The sequence below is a fragment of the Pempheris klunzingeri genome, chromosome 18 (genome assembly GCF_042242105.1).
Source record: "Pempheris klunzingeri isolate RE-2024b chromosome 18, fPemKlu1.hap1, whole genome shotgun sequence".
Lineage (NCBI taxonomy): Eukaryota > Metazoa > Chordata > Actinopteri > Acropomatiformes > Pempheridae > Pempheris > Pempheris klunzingeri.
In genome coordinates, this window is record NC_092029.1 from 7,466,229 (window position 1) to 7,489,578 (window position 23,350).

At 40.4% G+C, this 23,350-nt stretch overlaps 2 protein-coding genes across 3 annotated transcripts in view; one reads left to right on the forward strand and one right to left on the reverse strand.

Moving 5' to 3' along the window:
- Positions 1–23,350, reverse strand: part of LOC139218027 (MAM domain-containing glycosylphosphatidylinositol anchor protein 2-like) — a 148,673-nt gene that overhangs the window by 113,618 nt on the left and 11,705 nt on the right. The window lies entirely within an intron of this gene.
- LOC139217515 (low choriolytic enzyme-like) lies at positions 336–2,505 on the forward strand. Of its 2 annotated transcripts, XM_070848839.1 has the most exons (8): positions 336–404; positions 578–596; positions 726–779; positions 978–1,124; positions 1,230–1,347; positions 1,921–2,099; positions 2,190–2,271; positions 2,364–2,505. In XM_070848839.1, exons 1-8 carry the CDS (start codon positions 336–338, stop codon positions 2,503–2,505), a joined length of 810 nt encoding a protein of 269 aa, XP_070704940.1. The 2 variants fall into 2 exon arrangements, with proteins under 2 accessions (XP_070704940.1, XP_070704941.1); XM_070848840.1 differs by lacking the exon at positions 578–596 and having other exon boundaries at positions 336–428; positions 734–779.

Consider the following 23,350-nt stretch of genomic DNA (forward strand, 5'->3'; position numbering starts at 1 on the left):
CCTGGCTCTCATACGCAGGCCCCCTGCTGGTTAAAAAGGCTGTCTGAAATGTGATGCTAAGTGAGCCGACAGCAGCCTGTGGTCACTGTAATCCCCCCAGAATAAGATTATCCCAGTGTGGTAACAGTGGGCCAAGGTGGGCAGGTCACTCCCATCAGCTGTGTGTCTAAGGCAGAGCCCATTGAACCCCAACTGCTAATCTTTGTACACAGACATACCCCGACAGCATGTATATACTCAGAAAGTCGGCCCCAATTGGGCATTGGCATCAGTCCTCAGTGACACCAGTGAAGTCTCGGAAACGACATCTTAAGCATCCGCACCTTCAGGCAAAAATGGACCTCAGAAGAACAATTTCTCTTTTTCTGCTGCTTGTGGGCCTCTGTAGCGCTCACCATGGCAAGGTAAGAAATAACTCACTACACATTGTGTAGAACAGCTGCAGTATGTACTGCATGTAATGAAGGAAACATTACCCGCACCATCTGTGTCTGTCTTTGTCCAGAGCGTTGCATTAGACTGAGTTCAAGCATGAGAATTAATGCAATGATTTGTATTTTTCTTTTTTTGCTCAAAGGATCATGGTGCTGATGATGGCAAGTGACCAAACCTAAGTGCCTCTACTTGCTGCCATCTAACAGACCCAATTCATCGGCCATAACACTGTGTGGCATTGTGAAAACTGAGTTGCATTACTTCTTTTTCCTCTCGTTCCTCTCTCTTAGTGACTCAGTCTGACATGGAGGACATCACAACAACTATTCTGAGGATGAACAATGGTGACTATTCATGATTCATGATATTACAAGGACAGCGAGAGAACATTAGTTTCTCACATCAGCTCAGATTTTTTATATTCAATAAAAGAAATCATATATAACAGCATAACCTCTTAACAAACGCAGTGATTACCTGCTTTGATTTTACTGATGTTGTGCCAGTTAGATTGAAACGAGTATTTCCTTTTCTACTAAAAGGATCTAGTGATTTTCTGCTAGAAGGAGACGTGCTGATTCCAAGAACCAGGAATGCTATGAAGTGTTTTAATAAAGCATATTCCTGTCTGTGGCCAAAGTCTGCTAACGGGAATGTGGAAATCCCTTTCCTTATAAGCCAAAAATATGGTAGGTTTTACTTTTTATAATGACGCTGGATTCTGCACATTGATATCTTTTTCACATACTGAATCGAATACATCACTGATGAGGTACTTCTATTCTTAATTGTAGATGACAGTGAGAAGCAACAGATTTTAGATTCCATGCAGGAGTTTGCATCCAAGACCTGCATTCGCTTTATTCCACGTGCAGCTCAGAAGGAGTACTTAAGCATTGAACCGAGATATGGGTAAGTCAATAATTAAACCACTCCTGCGTGTGAAGGGAAAAAGCACAGAAATATAAGTGGTGTACTTACTTAATACACTGACACATCGACAGTGGCATTAAAAAGAAAGCATACAATACAATAGATGGACTGACAACAGTCCAGGCCTTAATGTGGATTTATGTTGCGGATCAAATCCAGTGGAATTGGAATCAGGTGTTATGTTTATATTTCAGTGTGAGTGTCCTATGCAGCATCTTGCAGGGTCATTTTTGCTTTTACCTACCTACCCAGTCTGCTTCCCCTTAGTTGGTTAAAATGCTACCCAAACATTTGTCAGGCCTCTCTGGCACCTCTCTACCTTGAAACCCTTTAGAAGAAACACAAACTGTAGAAGAATAAATGAAACAAGAGAAAAGTAAACTGCTTTCATGTCAGCTGTTTTTATGATGTGTGATTGACAGCCACAACTCAACTCCCAGCTCCAAAAAAAAAAAAGAAAAACATATACACACAGGGTCGCTGATTCATTTATTAATTAAATGTCAAGTTGCATGTTGCACACTAATTATCCTTCTCTCCCTACACCATTAGCTGTTTCTCTTTGCTGGGTCGCATTGGAGACAAGCAGGTGGTTTCGCTGCAGAGGTATGGCTGTGTACGACACGGCATCATTCAGCACGAACTGCTGCACACTCTGGGTTTCTACCACGAACACACTCGCAGCGACCGTGACCAGTACGTCAGAGTAAACTGGGACAACATCATCGACTGTAAGAATCTAACAGCATTGTTTAGCACAGACTGTTTCAGATTGAAATATTAGCATGCCAGCTATTAATTAATGTTTTCTTTGTCACCAGATTTTGTCTACAACTTCCAAAAGAAGGACACGAATAATCTCAACACTATATATGACTACACGTCTGTAATGCACTATGGAAGGTAAAACATTACGCTAAATCAAATGAGTCAATATTGAATCTAATCATATCCTATTATTATCCAATTATTTGTCCAATTCCCCAAATCTGCAGAACTGCCTTTGGAAAGTTTGGACAGGAAACCATAATTCCCATCCCCGACCCCTCTGTTCCCATCGGACAGAGAGATGGCCTCTCCGTCACCGACATTCTCAGGATCAACAGGCTCTACAAGTGCCATGACTACATCGAATAGAGGATTACCGCACTATGTTTTGATTCTGACATGGTACTTGAAATTCATGTGGCAGTATAATAAAACACGTTGTGTCATTTACTTGACAGTGCAGTATATGTTTCCATTTTGTGTTCATTTTGTGAAAAGGGGCAGTCAATTTTACGCAATAAAGAAAATGTACTGATTTGGAGAATACAATATTACAACAGAAAGTCTATATTACAAACCGCAGGCGTGACATTTGCTAAACATGAATTTTTATGAGGCTCTTGAGTTCTGATTCACTCAGTCTGGAGTTAAGCTTTAAAGTATATACATCCACCAGTGGAAAAAATGTACTTCAGCTAAGGCTTTGCTTGATCTTATTTCTTTATCTTATTTGTATCTTAAATACCAAAGTTACAGTTTTTGAATCAACAGAATGACAATGGATGATATCAAAGATCCTGTATGATTTTCACCAGTACAAAACAATCCATTTATCATTCGTCAGGAACCACTGTAAGATCGTTTTGCAAATAAAACTGTTTTATATTTGTTATTACCTCTTACATACACAGACTTTTCTTTTACTCCAAATTGCTTACAGTATCAAAACAAAGTTGGGAAATGTTGGTAAAAGACAAAGAGATGTATTTGATTAGATACAAAGAAGACTGAAGGGGAAATATGTGGCAATATCTTTATAATTGAGTTCATTTCCATTTTGGCTCATAATAATTAAGTTTGGGATTTGTACACTAGCAAAGAGTATGGTGTTTTATCAGGGTGAATCAGTACTGCAGTAAATTCAGCAAGCCAAATTTTACAGGGCTGCGCCTCTGCAGAAAGGCGTAGATGTGGTAGGACAGGAGATAAACCCTTCTCCTACTACTCCCTAACCCTGCAGAGACATTAGTTTTTCCCTTGGCCACATCCCACACTCATGATTGTGTGTGTGTTTTTTTTTCTTCCACACTTTGAAATCCTACGCAGTGGTATTCTTCTTTCTCCACCCCAGTGAGAGAGAGCAGTGTTGGGTGAGAAAGGAGTGGCGGGGGAGCTTGAGGGTGAGATAAGGGAGGAGAATGCCTGGGAGAGTGAACAGATTCCTATTAAACAAATTTCCCTCCTCCCATGATGTATGAACGCACTAACAATCATGACAGCGTTGCATGTATTTCTCCAGTGTTCTGGCTTAAATGCAGCTAAAGAGGCCATGGCACAAGCAGTGCTCCGAGAAAGCCAATGAATCTGTATAGTTCAGATGGACACAGGGCCTTTAATGTTTCATAAAGTAGTTTCAGTTCATATCAATCGTTCTGCACATGAAATATTTATAAATCTACTTGTTTATTGAAATATTTAACGCTCCAGCTCTGTTCATGCTCCAAGAAGCTCCAAGAGACTTTCGGCCAGCAACAAATTAAAGTATTTCTGCAAATCCTGATTAAAATAAGATTACCAATGAGAGCCAAAGATCCCACGACTGGAGTACAAACAGGCCACCACTGGAACACACTGTGGCTAAAAAACACTGAACGTTCATTGAAACTGGAGTCCAGTGAGAGTCATCTCCCTGAACTGTGAGGCTGACGTACCCTGAAACACATCAAATGGAATATTTGATATTTCCTTTGATTGTTTACTCATTTGGTTTTGTGGTATTACTGAAGCCTTAGAAAACATCTCATCTACAGTATGTTATTATTCAATACTATTTAGTATCACTGGTTGCTATTTGATAATAGCTATAAAGCATTGTATGTATGGCTCTTACAGATGCTCTTTGACCAGACTTGAAGGGCAGTGTGTATATGACCAGCAGGGTCTCCCGTATGATGTCTGTTCTAATGAGAGTAGGCTGAGCGGAGCCAAATGCAGTCTGATCTGTGATGTCACTGGTAATATGCTGGCAAGTCATAACTGCTGGCTGGCTGAGCGGCTCTTACCACCGCGTTATTAACACAGATCACTGTACCTGCCTCTCTTCAAACATGATAAGCTTCAACACATGGCTCTCCTCAGTTCACTGCGTGAGCTGCCTAATACCGACCAATAGGAAATTAAAGTGTTCTATGATCTTAGCAAGTCCAACCTTGGAGACTGTTTCACATTTTTTTTTTGTGAGCAAGGCTGGGTTTTGACCTTCCTGGAAAAAACATCAGTAAAAAACCAAAAATCATTTTACACTTTGTACCAACTCACTAAATATTCCTCCTCTTGTTAATAACCATGAAAAGATCCATTTCTAGAGAGATTCCACAAAATCTACAGTCCAATCTGTACAAAAAGCATTTTGATCTTTACTTACTTTATCTTACTTTATGTAGGACAACTCATATGCAGATTAATGTAATTTCTGAGTAGCCCAACTTATTCTGAAACCAACAATTTATGGCATGTCTTGCTAAGACATGTAGTGACTCGAACAGAGAAAAGTGAAAAGCTGGTAAATAAAGAGAGGAAAGAACAAACAAACTTCATCTTTAGTACAAAATTTCCTCTCAACTATCCCTTTAGCACAGCTCAGCAAAGACACACCGTCTAGGGACACATAAAAAGGCAGTTTTGTACTAAAAAGACTGAAACTTTGCAAAATACCCGCTAAATTTGGCAACCTCAGACTGGTGAAGATGCTGAACTGTCGATTTTTGCACAGAGCAAGCACTGTGGATTTTAGCCCCTCTCTTTTGTATGAAAATTGCATTAGAAAGGGATCGCTTTGCATCCAGTGTGGGGATAGTAATGATAACAGCATCGAGTAACTCTTTAAATGTACATGTAGGCATGAGACTATTGTTTAAGAAACACTTTAAGAAAAAATGTCAGCCTGTCTTTTAATACGGAATGGGTATTAAGCTGAAGAAATAACACACAATAGCTTCCTCCTGGATAGAATTAAACAGCCTAATAACCAAAAGGAATTTAAAAAGCAACAGAAAAAGTTGTTTGCGCACGTTGCTTGATTTTGCAATCTCTGGTGTGCTTCTGCTTTCAAAGCCTGTCGCTGGTCACAAGCAAGTCAGCTGCTAAGTGCCCCTTTTGAGAGAGATGAAAGCAGCGCTTGCAAAAACAAGTAAATTTAGTTAAGGACACAATCAAAAGAAAAACAGATTGGCATACAAATTCTGGGAGTCTTTGTTGTTGCCCTGCAGGACCCAGTGGAAACGATTAGCGGGCTGAGAGAAGGAAGGCAGGCAAACTCTAACATGTGCTGTTGCTGAAGCTTTCATGAAGTTTCACTTAGCTTCTCCTCTGCAGATCTGAGGAGCCTGAGGAGCCATATACGAACCTCTAAGATGTTTGAACCTAGAATAGCACAATGACAAGTTACTGTCTGTTGTCACTGCATTCTCAAATCTCATAAATATTTCATGCATTGTGTTCCCTGATTCTGAGATTGTGGCTGACATTACTTCAAATGTAAAAAGGACATTTCAGAAGACAGTGAGATGAGGCGATATGAAGAGATTCTGACTAAAGATTGAAAATATGGGTGAGGGAGCTCCATAAACCTGTGTCTTTACAGGCCACGTGGCATTTCTATACACCACCAGCCTCTCTGTGTCAAACAGAAATGATGTCTTAAAAAGGCCTTTGTAAATGTGTAAATCAGACTGAGGCATTAGTCTACAATCCCTCTGAGCTGTGTTCGCAGAGCTGCACCACATCTCTGTTTGTCAGCGCTGAGGAATTGCAGCTGTCGAAAATGATGCGGTCCCATTAGTGACGGAATCCAAGCTGAGACGGAGCCAGACAGAAAGCCGCTGTGGGGACAAGATGATAACAAGGTACTCATTGGAGATGTGAGGAATGGTGTTTGTGCATCACTCTCTGTGTGTGTCTGATGAGAACGGGACAGAGGAAGAGATGGAGGGGTTAAGATAAAGAGAGAGACAGAGAAAGGCGTGAAGAATGAGAAAGGGAGAAATGGTTAAGGGAGAAAAAGGATGGGGGAGATAAGACGAGACAAATAGCGAGCGGGAACAATGAGACTGGGGAGCAAGAGGGAGTGACTGGGACAGTAATCAGGGGAAGGCAACACTGAAACAGACAAGTCAAAGCTGTGACTGAAGCAAGGGAGTTGACGGGAGAGAGAGCAAGACTCAGAGGCCCAACAGCCAGTGCCCTGAGAGATTGGCAGGTTTATTCACAGGGAGTTACTGATCTCTCATCCCACAGATTGTTTCACCTCTGAGCTAAGCTCCGCGAATCATAGCCGGATAAAAGCAGACACGTTACAACTGCCACTGAGGAAATCACTTCACTGCAATAGGCTATGATGTCACACTACGGGAGGAGCGCTCAACAGTTTATTGAGCTACAATTAATTAGCAGGCTGATTGATTTCTTTCTTAAGAAGCTATTTGAGAAGCCAAGTAGCCATCATCATCATCATCAACAGGAGTGACCTACAATTTAAAAAGCTGGTTAGCTGGTAGCCTTCCACCAAAAACAATGATGCACTGATTGTGGAAAGCTAAAAGCTAAGCGGCTAACAGTGTAGGTGCAAACACTAGATTATTAACTAAATAAAATTATACTGAAATGTGATGACAAGATTTATGTGCCATCCTATACCACCTTTCTTCTGGTCATCAGTACCCTGCAACATTGTCTTTTTAGCCACAGCAACACTTCCATTTGTCAATCGTGCTATGATTTGAAATTATTCACCAAAGCTCTTCATGGTTGAACTCTGGTAAATTAAAGCAGTTTTACTGCACCAGACTGGACCCAAATTGCACCGTTGAACTTAATTAAGAAAACTAAATTACTACAAGTGATGCCACATAGAACAACATAAATGCACAACTCAAGGAAATAATCCACACAGTATTCAGCCAAACAGATCAATAAAATTCAACCTAAAGACCTGATACACAATAACAATAAGGACACAATTACATTAAAACACTCAAAAATATACTTTCATATTCTTTCACATTCACATTTCACACCATTCATATAAAATCAATTCAGCACCAAGAACAGCGCACTCTACCACAGATCATCCCACATTTCTAAACCAATCAGTGAACCTAGGTGCTAGATTCTAATTGTTCTAGTAAACGACTGGTCGAATCTAGCTATTAACATAAGTGGTGGAGCATAATTATCCTTTATGATAGGCACAAGAGCCTCAATGAAGAAGCACATACACAAACCTCTAATTTCTCCCACACAGAGCAAGGTGGAACCAAAAAAAAAACCTGGACATTTTCTGATCCAGAATTAGGCTTGATCTGTTTTGGTTAACTGTAATAAAATCTCTCTTCATCGACATATCAGGGCATCCATACAGGAGCTAACACACTAGAGGAGGGAACCGGTGAAGGAAAGCAGTTAGTAGTTAGAGTTAACATCACATTTATACAAAGGCGCTTGCATTCTTTCATTCAACTCTGCATCTGCGTCAACTGAGATGATGCAATCGTGTGTTGTGTGCGTCAGTGTGTTACACAGGGGCATGCTAATCAGTGTGTGTTACAATTAAGTTAGCGTTTGTGTACACGTGCATGTGCAAACATTAGAGAGTACGGTATGTGTGCAGTATACTGGTGCTTTTCTGCCAGCATACTAAAGGTGGGATTGTATAATTACTACTATAGAAGTATGATTACAACCTTGATATGTGGCAATTATGTGTGCTAACTACACAGGGGGTATGTGTCTGACTTTTGTGAGCAGTGGAGTGGACGACAGATCCCTGTGAAGTCTTCCAAGGCCATTTATTCTATGTTATATTAATAGCACCTCTCTTGCTGTCGTAGGCAGGACGCCTTGTCTTACTGTTTCAGCTAATTATCATGATGTTAGGCTGTACATCACTCTCTTTGTCCTTGCTGGACTTGCCAATAAGCCCAGGTGGATTGTGATCGTCCGACAGCTGTTTCTGATTTTCGGTTGATTATACATCCCCAGTTTTTTTCTCAATGTGCTTAATTAAGTTTTCGGTGACGCTTCCCAAATTACTTTTAAGCCAATAAATTGGATCGTCATTTGCAATCAAACGGTGGTTTAATCATAGCACAGTTGCATCATGAGTGCGGATGAAAAATCAAATAAAATGGTCAAACAGACAGTGATGAGATGACAAAACGATGAAGCAATTCCCGGCAGCATTAGTGAGTGATCCCCAAAGGTAGGACGTTAACTTATTGTAAGTCATGAACAACAAATGTGCTTTTAGAACTCTAGCGCTCCCAGATATAGCCAATAAGGGGAAATTATGTTCTTTTTTTATCTAAATGTTTCTTTTTTCTTTGTTTACAACATAATGTTCCTAGGAGGACATAGTATCCCTGCAGAGATGTGTTGCACATTTAAGATATTTTTAACTTGGTATACTTGTATATCGCCCAATTAAAGCCATAATTAATGCAGCAGCGTTGTGCTTCCAGGAAAATGTGAAACTTAACGCATATGACAAACAAACAGCTAAGATCAAGCTTTTTGCAAAAGGGGCTAAAGCATCAATAACAAAGCACAAAGGTCAATAGTCTCTGATTGTGCTTTAAAATGTTATTTCTATGAAATTCACTTTGATGGCATGTTGTGGGTTCTGCGCTGTGCTGATTGTGTTTCTCCACACATCTTCCTGCCTTCAATGTGCTTCCATCATTTTGCCGCAGACAATTGGAAAATGTAATTTCTTCTTGTTGAATGAATGGGTTGGAGAGCACATGAGCGTCCGCTCCGGCGATGTATGTCTCCGTCTTGGAGCAAAACACACTGTCCATGAGGACATGCTAAATCAGCAGAAAGGTCAACCAGTGTGCAGTAGAGAGCCTTTATAGGAACATTCTGTCAGCTTCTCTGTGGGTGTCCAGACAATGCTTCTGAATGTTATTGGTAATTGAAGCAATAACAATTTCACAGACATGGGAAATACAATTTTTCCTTTCATGTGAACAGCACCGGCCTGTTTTAGTATGTATTGCACACATGGTTCTAGCCAAACATATCTCAACTACATTCTCTTACCACTTGAAAACCTAAGAATATGTCACACGTCTGGACTCAAACTCTGTTCACATTGTGGTTCTACAGCAACTACAGTAACTTTCTACTTCTAAAAAAGAGAAAATCCATTTGAGCTGCATTTGAAACTCCAAATAGGAGGTTTACTAGCAGTTGGCAGTAATGTGCTTATGAGTTAACGAACCACCAATAAATACAAAATACAAAACCTCTCTGCTCCAGCAAAGGAGATGACAACAGTGTGCAGTGTTGTGGTGCACACCCTAATTCTCTCGGTTCATTGCATCTGACACAAACTGGAACAAAGGATCTCATAGTTCTTTAGTTCTTCCAGCATCCCTTGACATCGGCAACGGCAGTAACAGTAAATGGAAGCAGGTAAGCATGTTAGCCTATAGTCTACATGTAACACAGGGATAATTTTTCAAAGCTGCTGCACCTGCAGCAATGCGTGCTGAAAAATGGTGAAGACGATGCTTGTGCATTATAACACTGCATAGGCTCATTAGCCTTTTCTTCAGTTCACCAGCTCTGATTATGAATCCTTTCATCATTTCTTCCAGTGTGTGTTGTGTGTGCTTTTACTGCCAGTGAGAGTTTGCATATGTGTGCAACTGCAAGGGCAACACCACATGACAAGCCTCCTTACTACTTTCGAGTGTGAGGATGTAGGGTGGATGCTCTTTTTTGTCATGTTACCTTTACTTTTTAAGTGTCTTTAAGTGGAAGTCATGCACTTGGTGTCAGATTGTTCCAATGGGTTTGCAGTTTTGACATTTGACGATCTTGAGTGTATAGCTCAGATGCTCTCACACTTCGCGCTATAATGTCTCTTTTTCTGGAGCAGTTGTTTTGAGTGGGCAGTCTTCCACACCAGTTAGTACAAGAAACTAATCGAAACAAAGTTTCCCCCCTTCCCATAACTAACTTGACATGTTCTGAGCCAGTATGATACCTCATGCGATGAGAGGCTCATTAAACCATGAAATTGAGCAATGCTACCTTGCCTTGTATAGAAAATTTTGAGGGAGAGAGAGAGAAAGGAAATAGATAAGAGATGGAACTCAAAAGACTGTGCTGTTTGCATTTCTCAACAAGTCCTTGAAATAAAATGACAAAAAACATGGAGAAGAAACTTTATTCCTACAGCCGCTAGAGGGCTTTGTCCTTGACCATTAAAATGCATGGTTGCAGAAGGTTGTCATTGTTACCAGTTTGTTATTTTGGGGAATATGCTCATTCTCTTTCTTGTCGAGAACGGATAGAGATTCAACTTGAGGGTGCAAGGCAACCAGTAAGGAATCACTGCAAATCACTGCACCCCGCCAACAAATAGACTAGTAATTCCTCTCCTCCTGCATCATTTCTATACTTTGGCTTTTGTATAGATCAAACAAAAGCTACGCTAACTGTTTCTTGGCTGTAGCTTCATATTTAGCATGAAGACACAAGTGATACCAATCTTCTCAACAAACTCTTAGGAAGAAAGTGAATACATGTATTTGCCAAAATGTCAAATTATTTCTTTGATACTTGCCTGTGAAGAACTACCATCTGAAATGCCACATTGGTTACACAGCACCCAATATCAACACAGCCATACTAATTAAAAAAATGGCTCAGAATGTATTGAGTATGTTGCTGAAAACTTGCGCCCCAGAAATAGGAGGATCGTTTAAATTTGACACATTATCAAATGACAATAATAATTATAATAACAATAATATGTGTGGGCAAGCAAGTTCAATCTCTATGATTTACACCACACGTGAAATTAATGGAAACAAATGACTGCTAAAAGGGCAAGATGTCAATCTAACAACCTGTTTGTTGAATGGCACAGTGCGTTATATGTCAAAAGTATAACTGATTAGATGTTATAAATGTGCAAAAACCATTAATATGTTCTTTCAATCACACAGTTATCAGCAGCTCTCAAAGAGAGAGCTTCGTAACCTCCACTCTACTGGTTAAAAGCTGCGTGCACAAGCGTGGCAACAGTATGCAAGGCTTGAATGAGGCCTGTGTCACTTACACTGACAGCCCTTTCAATGTGAACATGAAGGAAAATGTTCGGTATACACGAGCATGCTGGTGTGGGGGTTGTACCTGACCTGAGCAGAGTAATAAACTTCTACTGTGACACATAGTGCACTTCTAGGTCTAAGATACTGCAGAGTAAAAACTGCAACATTTTAGGGGTGTTGGTGTGAGGGGTTTAGAGTAAGGTAATAAAAAAAACAGTGTTGCTCCATGGAGTGTAAAATGGGAGGGTTTGGCAGTGTGCAGAAAGGGAGGACAGCAGGGGAGAGCAAGAAGGAACGCAGGTCGCTGGGGTAATTTAGCTCTGATCGCAGTGCATTGTCGTGAAGCCCGGGGAGGGAAGCCCATGCATCACACTGTAGCTGTGTCCAGAGTGCATTCTTATGATTGATCACCTCACACCTCACTTTAATTTAAAGTCAATGGCATCTATAGATACCTGTCAGTGCGGAGCAACCTGTAATGTCTCCTCACAGGCCAGGACCCTCAGTTCTCAAACTGAGGAACCGCCAAAGATCATAGCAGAGCTTTAGCAGCTCGATCAGTCCAGGAAGAAAAGGAAGCGAAAGAGAGGGCGACAGGTAATCACTCATCCTGCTGTTTTATTTCTGGCAGCTGTGGCAGAAAGTGTAAGGTGTTCATCTGAGATTTGAGTCAAAGATGGATGGCGGCAGGTGAAATCCAATGCAAACATAATGGAAAGATTTCTGATTTGTTATCCAAGATGTACAATTTATGGTGACATTATGTAATTTGGAATTTCATTTTAACCTTTAGAGGATGGTCAACCTACAGAGTTTTCTTTGGCATGACCTTACTAAAACATCCCGCACAGTCCGTTTCCTCTACTCATGCCTGGACTTTTGTTGCTCTAAGCCAGCTCTAATTGCAATTGCTCTTTGTGTTCTTTATTTTTCACATGAATCCAAATATCAAAGGGAGAGGCAGAAAGACATATAAAGGGTACTACAAATGAAAAATGAGATAAGTGTAAAATAGTTCCCTCTATGTACCTGGCAAGTCTGCAACTTTCTGTATTACAAATGACAGCAGGCCTCGCAGGGACATAAGATCACACCCATTAAATGATTCATATCTTTCAGCAATTACATTTTATTTTTGGCAACGTACTTATGGACCATCTAAATCATTGAAATAAGAACAAGGGGGTGATGCTGAATTACTTTGGTGCCAAATTACATTAGCTTTGATTTATGATCAAAAAATCGAATGTATTCTTCTTCTCTAACTAAAGGTTGGGAAATTCATGGGCTTTTCTCCTGAATCCTGATAATTCATAATACATGTTAAAACACCATCATATATCATATTTTCTTAAAATCCAGATGTTGCGAGAGAAGAGAAATTTCAAAGTTCTTTCACACATTAATCTCTGCACCATGTTAAATGAGTCCCTTCCTCTTATAAACAGTATCTGGTTTTGTTGCGTGGCCTCCAACCACCACTAGCATTAAAGCAGACCCTCAGGGGCCCCGCTGGCAAAAAACTATTCTGATTCGTTGTCCCTGACCTTGACACTTGCATTTATAATGCAGGACCTTGCCCCGGAGGGCATGGCAGGCACCTACAGGGCTTCAGGAAGCAAATAGCCTGGAGCAGGAAAAATAGGAATATTTGACATCTCTTCAGGTTTAAGGTCATGTAGTGCGGCACTACACATGCACTCTGCATATACATGTAGTGTATATTTACCTGATGTGTAGGATCTGTGGACATGTGATTGCATCTGTACAAATGTGTGTATAAAGAGGCACATGGTGTCAGTTACAGTCTACTAGTATGTGTCTGGCTCTGCGTTAAGAGAGCTCTTCTTCTCTTCATGAATGTTTTGCTGGCTTGCTATGGGTAAACCCACATTCAGGGTGTTTAGAGTTGGAGGGTATGTAAACAGTGCAGCTGATGCCTGAACTTCTGCAGAGCTGTGTGCAGGCATCAAGGCTACACTACCTGCTAGATGGTCAGTAAATCCTTCCAAACATAGGGTTGCCTGCTTGTTAAGTTACAAAGTCCTGTTTTCTATTTCTAGACATGTTAAATACAAAAGTTATGGGTTTAAGAATTTGGAGCAGAGATAGTGGATGTTTAAAGGCCAATGTAATAATGACAGTTTAAAATAGAAAAAGCAGATGATTCTTTGGGTGGTTGCTGGGAGTTAGCAATCCTGGCTATCAAGAACTGCATCTCTTCCTCGCTCCATGCAAAATGATGATGTACATCCCTGTGTGACCAATGGCGGTTGTGAAGCTATAAGTAACTATCGGAGCCTTAAGGATAGTTTGTAAAATGTCCTAATTAGAGGCTGACCTCTAATTTGGAGTTGTTTAAAGGCTAAAAGGTTTAAAGTTATGTAAGGAGTAATTTAACACATTAATTTGGCAATTGAGTAATTAGTAAAGGATTTACTAATTACTTTAATGTTACAGTTCTATGCATATGAGAATTATGAACAACAGTAATAATGAAACCCTACTTAGGACAGTCTATCACAATGGTTCCACAGCAACAAAACTATGAGGCAAAGTAATCCAAATATTTAAAAAGGAATGATCACATGAAAAAAAAAAACTTGAAGTATGTTTTCCTATCAATTCATATATTCTGCAAAGACTCAGGTTTATCTAGCAACAACTTGAGCAGGTGCTGACACCAAGGTTGGGAGTCACTGGTCTATCCTACTATGGTGGATTGCTATATTCTTCACATGCATCCAAAACAACCCATGTAATCTATGGTAATGCACAGTTAAGATACATTTTTACAATATAACAATTTCATACAGCAGTATCCTAACTACATCACTTGTTAGGCTTGAGCAAACTAAAACACCCGACACCTTCTGCAGGGAAGCAGCATATGTCCATTTTGTTCATTTCACGCGCAATAAACTGTGTCTGATTGTGCCATGTCACCCTGTTGCTCTAAATCTGTGTCTGCACGTGCATACCTGTGCATGTGCACGGGCCGTATGTGCAGGCATGAGACTATCTGCCATAGAGAATCACATTTTTGGATACACTCCATTTCACGCTGTAATTGAGATAAGTGCGTCTGCCCTGATCATCCATCCAGAAAACACAGTGGGAGTAAATCAATGTCCAGTCATAAAGCCTAAAGGGTCAAAGTGGAGGTCTGGTGTTTTAGAGTGCTAGTCCAAGTGTGTTATTTCCAGGCAAGGCTGAGCTGCTAGCTGCTAGCAAACACATCACAAGGAAAGACAGATTTAAAGATTCTAAACTTTTACTATGCCTTCAAGATAAAAGGTTATGGATGGATGAGGCATATGAGGAAGTGACAATGTATAATAATTACAAAATGGTTGTCATGGTCAGATCCACTGAGGTGTTTGAATATCACCCAACCATATTTGAATCGAATAGAGAATGAGATGGCTGCATTATCTACCACCCTCATTCAAGCCCAGTTTTTGAATTGGTTTACTGACAAGCCCAAGAATTAAGTAATTTGTTGATAAATAAACACACAATTCTTGATTAGCTCCAACCATTTTGCCATTAAATTGACTCATCTGGGATTGGCACCCAGGGTGTCTGGCATGCGGTAGAGAATATGAGATGGATAGCAGCCATTGAAATTTGAGACTGAATAAGACCATCACACCCACACCCAAGGTACTACACCTGCCAGCCAGCTTCTCCTGATAGACAATAATAATTTTGCAGGGCTTGCCACCAGTTTATGGGCAAACTGATCCACCAGAAAAACTCATGCTACCCTGGAAGACAAACCTCTGTTCACAAATTAGGCATCTGCCCCAGAATGCAATGTGCATATTCAAGTTATTGAACATTTTGATACTGAACTACCAATAGAATGACTCAGAATTGCTCCTGGATGCAGCTAAAATAATTGTGAAACTGAAGTGAAACTAAACCAGATTAATGTGACTTTCGAATGGCATTTAATTCACTATTTGTGCATATTTCATGTGCACTAAACCAAACCAACACTCAACCAAAGAAATTACAATGTTGAGAGGCTTCTGATTAAGTTGCCAGTAAATTACACATCGTTTCTTACATCGCAGTGGGCCATGACATACAGGAGCATGTTGTGAGAGACAGAGACATAAAAGGCAACCATGTAAAGATATCTCAAGCTCAGCGTTGCCACTGTAAGCCATTCCAAGCTGCCATCTTAACAGGAACTCTTCCAGCAGGAGAATTTTACACTCAGCTTAGTTTGCAGATCATAAAAGCTTGTATTGCCTTATGCATTACAGTTCATCGCCATGCACTGAACTAAATGTGTGCCTATTTGCATGTACATTACATGTTGAGCTTGAGAGAGCCCAAGCCAAACTGTTTCCTGCTTTGTGCTTAACGGCCCACTCCATGCCACAGGCATGACAGGGCTTCTCTAATAGTCAGTGCTTAGTCAAAGTAGGCATCCCTGAAATGTGAAAATCAATCATGGATGACAGCTCATTTGGGCTATCTACCAGGGGAAGGCAGAGTAAGGGAATAAAAGGGTAGAAATTCCAATTACACAGTTGATGACCATTTGCTCCATGGATATGTGTAACCTCTGGCTGACGTTGTTGACGCCTCCATCCAGTTGTATAATGAACATGCTGTGGGCGTAACTCATTTAGTGAAGTTCAAAAATCAGAAGAATAAAGTAAGTGTTGCATTGTACAGAAGATAAAGGTGCTTCTATGGGGCAGTCAGGACAGTGACAGATGAGATCACAGACAGGTATTATCTCGCTGTCATACTGTGACAGGCTAATTATCTCATATAGCTGGTTGAACCTGGCTACTTTTAGCCGATTAGAATAATTCGAGAACAGCATGCTATACTGTCAAATACCTGTCTAAAGCAATATACTGCATAAAGTCCATTTTATTACACAGTGCATGAGACAAAAGTTCAACTTGAAATGCCAGTAACAAATCAAATGATGAGATCACCATGGCCCAGACTGACAGCAGCTTACATGACCCATTTAACCTTCTTGCAAGCCATGCAAACCCACAATCTGTTCATTGGCCCTCCTGTCACCCGTGGATGGAGCGCCACGGCGGCCTGCCATGGAGTCAAACTGCTCAAAACTAATATAATTTTGTCTGGGCAATCTAATAAAACATTAGAGCCATTTTCCCCCTTTTCTATCTCTCCTGCCCTCTTTCCATATATCCTGGTGGAACCACTATGATTCATCGGAGATGTGGTGGCAGCTCTCAGTATGTGATGAGCGAAAGGCACCTTGGGGAATTTTATGATCCATGACGAAGCGTCCAGGATCATTTTGGATGTATGCATGTGTCACCGCATATTAATAATGGCCTCTGTCTCATGAAAGCGCCAGCACACCTTCAAAGGAGATAATTTAATCTTCTCCCTGCTGAGCCTCCTCTCCTCTCCACGCTTGCTAATACTTTCCTTCAGAATCCCAGTCAAAGGAGCCATCGCTTACATTGTGCACCTTGGCTTCAGGATAATAAAAAGACGAAACAGGAAATGATAGAGGAAGTCAAGCCAACCAGGAGGAGGAAATAAGCCACAGATTCAGAACACTGCTGAGAAAGATAAACACAGAGCTGATGGAGAACCTCTTTTCCTCTCTTAACGTATGTAAATTGCCTGGTCATACAACGTTACCAAGGAGCTAGTTGTTGAGGAAATTGACTTTTTATTTTTGGGTTATCTATCCACTGCTGTGAATCATGTGAAGCCACTAAAAATTCCCTCATTAAAAATTAGCATCCTGCCGTGCTCTTTTTTTTTTTCTGTCCCCATTTTTATAGTGTAAGCCTGCAAACAAGCAAAAGAACAAGGCAGGGTGCTCTTAAGTGAGCACCATGTGCCCTTTATCTCGCTAAAAGATTTCATTCTCTTTAAAGAGATGGCGCCCTGCGGAGAAGCAGACAAATGAGAAGAGCATTGTTGGATCCAGGACTTGTTTATGCGACACCATGACGAGGATCGTCTAAGCCTCAGCTGATACTCATTATTCACTGCACCGCACACCAAAAGCTACCAAGCTGGGTAAAACTAAACTACAAAGCACTATTCTGACATACAACACCACATGATCTCATAATTGCATGTAAAATCAAAGTTGATATGTAATAACCGTGTCCTCTGTTGTCATACAAGATGTGATGGAACCAGAGAACCAGTTAACCTGGAGTTGTCTGCAATGAAACTCGCCATAAAAGACCTTCCATTATGTAAATAGATTCACCAACATACTCCCTGTATACCAATAAAACATTCACAGCACACAGCGGCAAAGTATTAGCACACATGATGCCATACTGCTTTTAACAATAGGGTAATGACAGCTGATGATGTAAGTGCATTAAGTAAACCTGTTAAAAGAACCATTAATAGTCCATCTAGAGAATATCCATCCAGGAAAAAGCAAAGTCAATGTCAAATATCAAATACAACATAGCACAGAATTGCAAATTAATGCTAATCTGGGCTAAATCCATTCAAATGCTACAAAGAACACTCAGCATATTAACACAAGAGCTTGATCTCTTGATCTTGACTGGTGTTGACTTAAATAAGTTTTAAAAGCTTTGCAGTGCAGCATGTGTAACCATTGCCTTTGTGTACTCCTGAATACCAGTGATTACTAATGGCTGCTTACTTTTTTCAAATTGAGAATATGGTCCATTAATTTTCTTCTTTATCTTTTTACAGCATTTGGAGTTTAGCTTTTATTGAGAGTGCCAATATATCTGGGGGGTACCGCATATCTGAGGAGAGCAGCACTTAAAACAAAGGCGAGGAACAAAACAGAGTATTATATGCTCAGGATTTCTGGCAAAGGCATTTGCATTGCATTGTGGCAGCATGGATTACAAGGCTAAAAACAAGCTGAGAAAATATGAAGAAAGCTATGCAAATATTAGGCAAAGATTTATACGCAGCCTCCCACAAAACTGCTATTATCACGGACAGAGGCAGTAATCTACATATATTCAATGAGGCCTGGAAAAAAAAGAATATACTGTAGTAAATCTGATTCATCTTAACTGTCTGTGAGAGGGAAAAGCCTAATGGAGTATGTGGTGGATTCGGCATCCTGTGCCCTTTATTAACCAGAGGTGTCACTACAGTGCAGGAAAGGACCAGGCAAAGTAGACTGTTACTGGAGTTCAGTGATTGTTGTTTTTTGACAAACCACCTATTCTATTTTCTTCAGGGGCAAATGCTGTGAGTCAGTTGTAGACACAGTTAAAAGCTACAGTCAAGGCCAGTGTGTATTAGGGACCTGCAGTCACGCCACGCGGGCCGGGAATGCTTAAGGAACAAGCCTCTTTGGTTTTCCTGCTCTGTATATGAGTGAATACATTTATCACCTACCGTGAGTCAATACAATCCTATTGACTAATACGTGTGCCTTTTCAAGCTTCAGCTGGTTCAGAGAGGCGCCACAAGACTCCTTAAACGATGTAATTAAAGAGTGCATTGGTTTTTAAAGGGCATACATACTGTACATATATATTTATCATATCTATGTCTATCTATCCATAAATACATACTGCCATACTGGTGAGCTGACCTGTCTTATTTTTAATAATGAACAATTTCCTCACCATCTGCACTCATTTTCTCACTTCACACCGTTTCTGTTGTGCTGTTGACGGTGGAACCACAAAAAAAAAAGATTAAATAATTTGCGTGTTTCTCGTAGCATACATCATTATGAAGGGATATGAGCCAGAGGGGGAACACGCTTGGGGTCTTGCGTATTTGTCATGTGCCATCCTGGCTGGTTTGCTTTTAATGCATTTAAGTGACTATCAAATATTCTATTGTGGAATTTTTCTTTTTGTTATTCATTAAGTGTCTATCGCAGTGCATATAGCTATTATTTTATTGCCCAGGCCAAGTACTGCTGCTGTCCCTTTAACATTCAATGTTGGCAATGTTGCCAGTCAATGAGCAGGACCATATTGCTTTATGGCAACTTTGGATTTTTATATGATCAGTGTTGTGAATACCTGTGAATATGTTTTTAACTCACTGGATTAGACAAGAACAGATTTCAGAAAACAGATTTTCTGGGAAATATACTATACCATCACCGTACATTGGTTTTGTGATCTAAAATTATATGCCAGTATACCTTGGCAGAGGGTTTATTCATATAGCCCAGTTTTAATTGCTTAATTGCAGTTTCCTATATCAAGCCAAAACGCTTTCAAAAAGCTCAAATGTCAGAGAAACAGTTCTCCCTGTTGAAGCAGAGCTATGTGTAACCGTGCAATTCTATGCCATAACTTAATGAGTTTTAGCATATTATGTCATCAGACGGGGCAGTGAGCAATTCCCACAGCTATTCGCCTTTTGGCTTTTCAATGACGTTATCATCATGGCTGACTCCCACTTCTGTTGCAGCATATAACCTCTTAACATGTACAACAAGCCACTTAATGGCGTAACAAATGAGTCAGAGGCCTTCTCCCTCTTGTTTTCCCTGCTTGAGTGTGTGTGTGTGTGAGAGAGAGAGAGAGAGCAGGGGAGTAAAACACAAACAGGAACGGAAAGCAAAGCCATGCAAGTGTGATCCTTTCTATGTGTGAATGAACTGCACGGTTGAGAGAGGGCTCTTTTATTCCCTCACATCCCTCTCAGTAAACCATGTTTGTGGCAATAACGAAATCCCCTGCTGTCTTTAACATTTCTTTCTGTTGCCACACTCTCACCTTCCCTCAAGAGCATGGAGGAGGTGAGAGGGAGAAATCCTAAGCTGTCATCACAGTTTAGATCAGTGTCCTGCCTCCACCCCCGCTGCCTCCCTTTGCCCTCCACCCAAACCTCCTGGACTGTATTATGCAACTTTAAAAACAAGGTCACAGAAACATCCAGAGAGGAATCAAAGAAGATAAACAGGAAAGGAAGGAAAGGAAGATCCTCTTCCTCCTCCTGCTCTTTCTGCCCATTGCACTGCGTGATTCAGCAGGAGGTCAAACCACTGGAATGAGAGAGCCTGCAGCATCTAGTGCATACAAATGCCTGCAGACACATTTTTACACGCACAGGCGCATGCACAAACACAACACTAACACACACACGTCAGACACTGGCAGCTAGAGAGATCATGATAGTTTCAACGAGACATGGTCCATCGTGTCCTTGTGTTTGAGCGTGTGTGTATATTCAGGCTGTGTGCAGTGTGTATCGCTGTGAAGACTAATGCTCACCCGCGGTTAAGATCAAATTTCCTAAACAAGGCATCCTCTTAAATGTGAAACCTTATTCTGACCCCCTCTTTGTCATGCATAATTAATTAGGCTTAAAAAACTACCCCTGGTGAGCTAAAGAGGCGTCACACATTATTTCTGCAGTGCGTTGGGGATTATCAATTCCAACTACTAAAGGAGAAGAAAGGCTGTGCAGATAAACTGTGTAACTAACATCAGACAATTTGAAAAATATTATTATTATTATTATTATTATTATTATTATAAAGTCCATACTGCTTAGTAAGGGAATAAATTAACAGTTGGAACAGGAGCTGAATGTTGTAACACTCAATTAATCAAGGAAATTAGTCTGAAAGAAAATTGGGAATTGGTTAATCATCTAAGTTATTTTTAAGGATCAGTTTACAGTCATGCTTCCTGTTCTGTTGAGCTAAATGTTAACATTGCAATGCTAATGTGCCAACACGCTGAGCTAAGCCAGTATGGTGTTTATCATGTCTAGCATCTTAGTTTAGCATGTAAGCATGCCAACATTGACATGCCATTCCCATCAGGTGAAGCTGGTGGGAATAACAGTGGTTTGGCAGGTATTTACTTATAAATCAAAGTATTGGACAGATTGAATTTTGACCTCATTATGGCGATAGAGTAAAAGTCAGGGGATTACTGAAGTGATTACATCCTGTGGGGGACATGAATGCCTGTACCAAATTTCATGGCAATCTATCCAGTAATGTTGAGAAACTTCTGTCTGGAGCAAGGTGGAGCTGCCATAACCATCACTAAAATATTTTTACTGGTTCTAGCCTCCAAATTAGATGGGATTTTTTTTCAGTTTTTTCAATTTTAGGTGAGATTGTCAGTGGTAAAATAAGTAAATTCATCTAATAATTTACAGACTCAAAAAATTTATCGGAACAGTTTTGGCAATCTAGAGACACACTACATACAATGGTCATTTTCAGGTTCATACTTTTACTAGAATATTTTTACATGCTATAATGTTAAAAAACACATTCTGTCTCTTATACTGTGAATGCTGTACACTTTTGCTCTTTTCACCATCTTTCTGAACCTCCATTTCAGATCCCGTCTCTTTAAGGCCATCCTCCCAAAAAGCCCAGTCTGCTCTGATTGGTCAACCAGCTCACACATCAACTCTGCTGTCAGGTTTTTCGAAAGGAAGCTGCGCAACATGCTAATGCTCATGCTAAAGTTCAAAAGGCTAGGCTGCCAAACACAGTCAGGTCATCCATTGATTTGCATATCGATCCATACTTGTTCTTGTAACATCACGACCCTCCTTAAGAAAGGAATTCAGAGCAAAACTATGTTACACACACAATAACCCAGGTCTAATCATTGTGGGAACATTTCCAGCAAATTTCCATCCAAAATCGAAATGAAGTATATCCACTAAGTCTGAAAGTCTAAGTCTAAGACTGAAAAAGCTGGAGTTAGCTGGCAAAAGCAACAACAGCGGACAGTGAGGTGGATCCAGGTTTTCAGTGTGCAGGACAGTCAGACTGCTAAAGGGCAGAAGGAGGTCACAGGTTCAACAGCCCTGTTTCTTATGTAGCAAGAGGGGCCGAATCTAAACAGTTTGTTTTCACACATATCTACTGATGGCTGGAACAGGGGATCAATGGAGGAGGGTCTTTTCTCATAGTTTGAGGGTCTCCGGACAAAAACAGGGACACGTGTTGAAAAGACATGTAAAAGTGCATTTTGCATACTATGTATTTTTTCAAGCAAAAGTTTCGAACAAACACTGGTTCCAGCTTCTCAAAGGTGAGAATTTCTTTTTTTATATCACACCATATACCATAGTTTACTGAATATCTTGTAAAATATTGGGCAAAATATGTTCTAGGATCTTGGGCTGTTGGTTGGACAAAACAAGCAGTTTGGTCAACAGAGCAATCCAGTGTGGCTCTGGGAAATTGTACTAGGTTTTTCTTAGTATTGTCTGACATTGTATATAAACTAAACAATCAATAAACTTGACAGCTTAGTAGATAATGAAAAAACTTGTAGTTGCAGCCCTAGAATATAATCAATGTAAGAACTTGTCATCATGTCTCCACTATTTATCATCACAAACACAGCAGCTCATCTCTAAATGAATATTTAGTATGATAATTCGACACTATACAAATCAGTTAATTGCTGATTCTCCTGGTTATTTACATGCTAATGTTGTTGTGTCAGCTTGCAGCCATTTTTTTGTTACATGATGAAAGTTTGCTAAGGTTGTTCGACATTCCCAAACAGCCAAGCCATCATTAATTAAATTCAGACTGTGTGATAGTCAACACTACGCCAGGGTTTAGGTACGTCTCCATCAAAGATGGATAATTTAACACTCTTGATACTCTTGAGCACCTCCAAGCTGTATCTGCTCCAACAGTTCCTCAATCCTTCCAAAATGATTGTCACTGAAAAATCAACAGTTATTAACTGGGAAAATTGTGGTGAGCAGGGTGTGTATCCTCAGCTGTGTGTCTCCCTAAGACTGCCATGTATGTGTACGGTCATGTCATTACATGTTAATGGGCTTTCCTCTGATGCTACAGAGGGGTAGAGAAACGGAGGCTGTGATGGAGAGAACAGGGAACCATTTGATGTTTGCCAGTTGAAAGAATA

Coding starts and splice junctions, on each gene's coding strand:
- LOC139217515 (XM_070848839.1), top strand. CDS start 336: ATGGACCTCAGAAGAACAATTTCTCTTTTTCTGCTGCTTGTGGGCCTC. Junction 780..977: donor TATTCTGAGGATGAACAATG/GTGACTATTCAT, acceptor TTCTACTAAAAG/GATCTAGTGATTTTCTGCTA. Junction 2,272..2,363: donor TCTGTAATGCACTATGGAAG/GTAAAACATTAC, acceptor CCAAATCTGCAG/AACTGCCTTTGGAAAGTTTG.